The 5067-nt window shown below is 41.1% G+C and overlaps 1 protein-coding gene across 1 annotated transcript in view; it reads right to left on the reverse strand.

The window, feature by feature from the left end:
* Window positions 1-4127: 4127 nt before the first annotated feature.
* The window catches only part of BNIP3L (BCL2/adenovirus E1B 19kDa interacting protein 3-like), a 24381-nt gene continuing 23441 nt past the window's right edge, over window positions 4128-5067 (reverse strand). Inside the window, exon 4 of the mRNA XM_010840160.1 lies at window positions 4128-5008. Coding sequence (XP_010838462.1) covers window positions 4706-5008 — 303 coding nt within the window. The 3' untranslated portion in view covers window positions 4128-4705. The remainder of the gene's footprint in view (window positions 5009-5067) is intronic.

Consider the following 5067-nt stretch of genomic DNA (forward strand, 5'->3'; position numbering starts at 1 on the left):
TTCTCACCTATCTCGTCATTTCCTACTGTGAATATTTCGGTTCAGTGAATTTTGAATGGTTCCAACGGTTCCTCTCCCTCTTTCCAAGGTTAATCTCCTGAGTCCTAAATATATTCTTAATTTTTGTCTTGGATAAGGTCCTGTTTGTGCATGCTTAGTCATTCAGTCATGTCCGACTCTTTGTGACCCCATGAATTGTAGCCTGCCAGGCTCCTCTGTCCACAGGATTCTCCAGGTCATGATCCCAGAGGACCATTATTTATCTGCTCCCTTGCATCTTTAGTATTTCCTTTTGTGCCTTCTCCTAATCCTACATTCACCCCTCCCACCTTCTATACCCCAACCTAAGCAAACAATCTAATCAGCTGGTCTCCTCTTGGAAATCTTCCCCTTCATCTCCAAACTGACTGAGAAGAGTCAACACTTTCTTAGTTGCTATTCATTCTTTGACCCAATTCAATTTAACCTGGGACCTCTCTTTTGCTCTGACAGAAAATGCTCTTGCAAAGATTAGCAGTGATTTAATTGCCAAGTTCAAGCTTCTTTTCAATTCACCCTCTTAAATTGGACAGGGTTGGTCACCATCTCTTTTCAGGGAAGGGTGGTTCTCCCACCACACTATTTTCCGTCACTCACCTTTTTGAGCTTCTCTTCTGCTCAAACGCTGCACTTTACTATTCTCCTGACTTCTCTCATCTGTCCTCATGTCCAAATCTTCAAATATGGTACCATACACACACGTGTGTCTCAGTGTGCCTGTTTCATTTCCACTCCGCACCTGACTCCTGAGTTGTAGTTCTATACAACGTGTCAGGCACTTCACTGGTGGGTGGTCCAGTGGTTAGGATGCCACACTTCCACTGCAGGGGGCACGGGTTCAACTCATGAGAGAAGAACTAGGATCCCACATGGTGCTTTGTCAAGGCCAAAAAAGGAAAAAATTAAAAAATAGTGTCTACTGGGTAAGCTCAAATCAGGTGAAATGTATTCAAAATTGAAATCATCTCTCTCCCCTTACCACTCCATTCTTCTTCCCACCCTTTCTCAGTTAACGGCATCAATAAACATTCAGGCCAAAAAAAAAAAAAGATCACACATGCCTTCTTCCTTTCTCGACCATCTCCTCATCATTGACTTGGCTTTGTCTCTCAAACCTATCCTAGCCCACCTTCCCCCGCCTAGAGTTACAGCTGAGGGCACGGCATTATTGCTTCCTTAGAGTTCACAGGTCTCCTGGCCTTTGGTGCTCATCACCTTTCATAACCATCTAAAGGTTGTCTTCATTTTCCTGCTTTAAATAACCCCTTGAAAGATATCTTTCTATTCAAATAAGTTCAACCGCTCAGAGGGCATGTAAACTTCGGTTTTGGTCCACCGCTTCACAACACTTTCAGTGTCCTCTCTACCTACCGTGTTTTCCAGCCACAATGAACTTGGTTATGTCCGGAATGTCTTTTCACATGTCAATTACAGGCATGTGCGTAATCTCTCTTGTATTTGGTGAACACTTACTCATCCTTCAGTAGATTCCCTCCTCTGTGAGCAATGCCTTGATGCTTTCTGGCAGAACAAATGCTCTAAACCAGCAGTCCCCAACCTTTTTGGCACCAGGGATTGGCTTCGTGAAAGATGGTTTTTCCGAGGGCCAGGGGTGGGAGGGGGGATGGTTTCAGGATGGTTCAAGTGCATTACAGTCATTGTGCACTTTCTCTTATTAAGACATCAGCTCCACCTCAGATCAGCATCAGGCATGAGACCCCGGAGGCTGGGGAGCCCTGCTCTAAACACAGAACCCCGTGGTACCTCATACATGATAAATGATCACGTCGTGTGATGGCTGTCTCCCCAACCCCAGAGTACCAGTCCCAGGAGGGCAGGGACGTCATCCACTCCTGTGAGCCGGACACACTGCAGGTCCTCTAGAATCTGAGCAACTCAATGGAAAATGTGTATGTCGACGGGTATTCCCCTCAGCTCCCAGGCAACACACGGGACATAAAATCATATACTGACAGAAAGGGTTTTGTGATAGCTTTAATAGCACAAAATGTTTGTTGCTACAAGTTATACATGGATTGTAAACTGTATATCATGATACAAAGTGCTAACTAAATAGATGAGGAATGCATAATCACTTTGGCTCAGTTAAGTCCGATAATTTCAACAACTGGTTCACTTGAAGATTCATCTGACTGGCTAAATCTTCAGTTTTCATTGTTTAGAATAGTCAATGTTTTTACTGCAATCAGAATAACTTGCTGCACTTGTCAATGTGCAAGTTTGTGCAGTTTTGCTCTTGATTATATTTACAAATATCTTACGCCAGTTTTCATCAAACGTAGGAAAAGGAAGCCTGCCTTTTTGTCCCCAAATTGTGTACAGGCATAAAGCTTTTTAAACGTTGATCTTAAAACATGTCAACTGTTCATTGTCCAATTCTCCTTTCCAATCACACAATCTGGCTCCAGTCAAAACAAATCTGGTGAGGAGCATAAACATTTATCCCACACGTTAAGGTTATTGATAAATACTGCATGATTTCATCTTATGATTAAGTTCTACTGTGATCATGTATTCATGTTCTAAGTAATAGTCCAAAATTTCACAGCTATTTGAAGAAAAGGGGCAGAACTACATTTATTTTCAATGTTGGAAAACAAACAAACAAAAAAACCCCACAAATGTACTCAATCACACTCCTGATAGGATTACTACTGAATCTCAAAACAGAGTCCTGTGTTGTCTGTATAAACTTGCTTTTCTCTAATTTTACCTTTCCCTCCCATGATACTCAATGTAATACAAACTGTGTTATCAGAACAGTTTAGCTCTTTAGTTCACTTAAGTTTATCGGCCTTTCCAATTTTATTCAAGGCTTTTCGAAGTCCAATGAGCCAGCAGATGTACTTTCTTCCCAAAGAAAAATGAAGACTTGAAATAAATAGGTTATAGAAGGCAAATCAGGTGTTATTAGATTTGTGAATAAGACACAGAAACAAGGCATAGTAAAAAGATGGCCAAAATTGTTGAGACAACAAAAACTAGAAAGAAAAAGTCAAAGAATTCAGAAGACTACCTGGATATACCATCTTCCTTAAAGATATCCAGATGTATTCTTGAATAAAGAGGTCAGAAACTAATTTTTTTTGTTTAAGCTATACGTTATTTTCCACTATAACACATCAACTTTACAAAACTTGATGTGAGAGAGAAGACAGATAGTTTCTGCAAACTAGCAAACCTGGTGGTTCAGAGTGCTTTTATTCAAGTTGACCTGGTTTTCCCTATGGTTCTCTAAATATTCAATGTCTATACCATAAACAGTAATTATTTATATATGACACATGTAACAGCATCCCTTCAGAGTCATGCTGTGTGTTCAGAGAGCCAATCAACCTCCTTGAGATAAATGGTAACTGATGATTTCTAACAATTTGGTCCTAAAGCTTCACATTCGAGAAACGAACACAAAAGTGTATCATGAGAGGAAGTTGTTGAATGTTCTGGGACTTACGGAGTCGAACTGGAAAGATGGCTACGGGAGGAGGAAGTGGCCAGCGCCTGTGGAATCACAGGAATCGTCTCAGGCAGGTTGTATGGCAAACATGAGAAAGGGAGTGAGCAGAAGAAAACTGATGGCTTCTCTTCAAAACTCTGTCAACTGTTCCCACAACCCAGGTCTGGTTTTCCAAGTTTCCCAAGAGCTTGAAATAACTCTGAGACAACTGTCTTCAGAGCTGAAAGGCTTCAGAGTGTAAGTGATGCTTCCTAAAACAAGAAGCCTGTATTTATACCACAAATTGGAACTCATTCCAAAGCCTCTTAGGAAAAAATAAAAAAGGAAAGAAAATTCAAAGTCGTGAAAAATTCACATGCAGCTAATAAACATAAAAATAACACACACACACACACACACACACACAAAACCCCCAAAGCAATTTCATAGATTTCTAGGCCTGAGACATCCCTTATCTACACTATTGAAAAGACAGCATTATAACCTACTGGTATTAAAATCTCCTAATGTATTCTAGTTCTTGTACTTTATACCTATCATTTACGTAGCCTGCCTCCGACAAATTACAAAGGCGCCATTAAGAGGCTTAGACAAAGAGTGGCTCCAAAGCTGGTTTAAAATAACTTTTTATTGCCCAGGATATTTTTTTTCCTTGTGTCATATTTTGTCTGTTTTATTTGTTTTTCTTTTCTTTTTTCATAACTATAAATTCAAGCTTAGGGAAGCTTGCCTTTGTCTTGAAAAACAAAACAACAAAGCTTTCATATCATTTGCAACCTGGTCCCATTAGAAGAGACAGGTGGGTTATCTTGTAAGAGTAAGATTTATACCACGAATGGTGCAGGTCTAGGTCTGGTGGTACTGAGAGAAGACAATGGCATTCTTGACAAAATTACAATCTGCTGGTGGCGTTTGCGGAAAAGAAGCCCTTGCAAATTTCTAAACGACAGTAAACTCTTATTAGGAAATTCTAAAGTGTTTTACAGGCCAAAAAGGGAATGAGGTCATTAGTAAAATGCCTCAACAGAGTTGGAATAAAATACTGGATTTGAGAGTTACTGGAACTTGGATACGTAAAAAGAGGGTGGAGGTTGGGTCATGCTTACAATGGTCTCAAGTTCAAATAAACTACTGTGACAAGACACCACTTCACAAGTCACACGCTGGCCCAGGGACTCTTCTCCTCCCTTAGTAGGTGCTGGCAGAAGGCGTGCTCAGTCGTTTTCCAATGTAGATGCCTAGCCCCAAAGCCAAAACATGGGAGAGGAAGAGAGATGGAATGAACACCTTGAGAAACTCTGCGGAGAAGATCCCCCCTTTCTTCATGGCTCCACTTTTCCTCATGCTTAAGGAAACGGAACGCTTAGGGTGCCTGAAGTGGAACTCCTTGGGTGGAATGTTTTCAGGTCTACTGGACCAGTCGGACACCCAGTCTACGCTTTTCTTCAGAGCGTCCACTTCTTTCTCTCCTTCTGCAACTTCTTCTTCTGACTGAGAGCTATGGTCCTTGCTGGTGTGCATTTCCACATCAAACATGATCTGCCCATCTT

This window comes from Bison bison, unplaced genomic scaffold (assembly GCF_000754665.1).
Source record: "Bison bison bison isolate TAMUID 2011002044 unplaced genomic scaffold, Bison_UMD1.0 scf7180017864141, whole genome shotgun sequence".
Classification (NCBI taxonomy): Eukaryota; Metazoa; Chordata; class Mammalia; order Artiodactyla; family Bovidae; genus Bison; species Bison bison.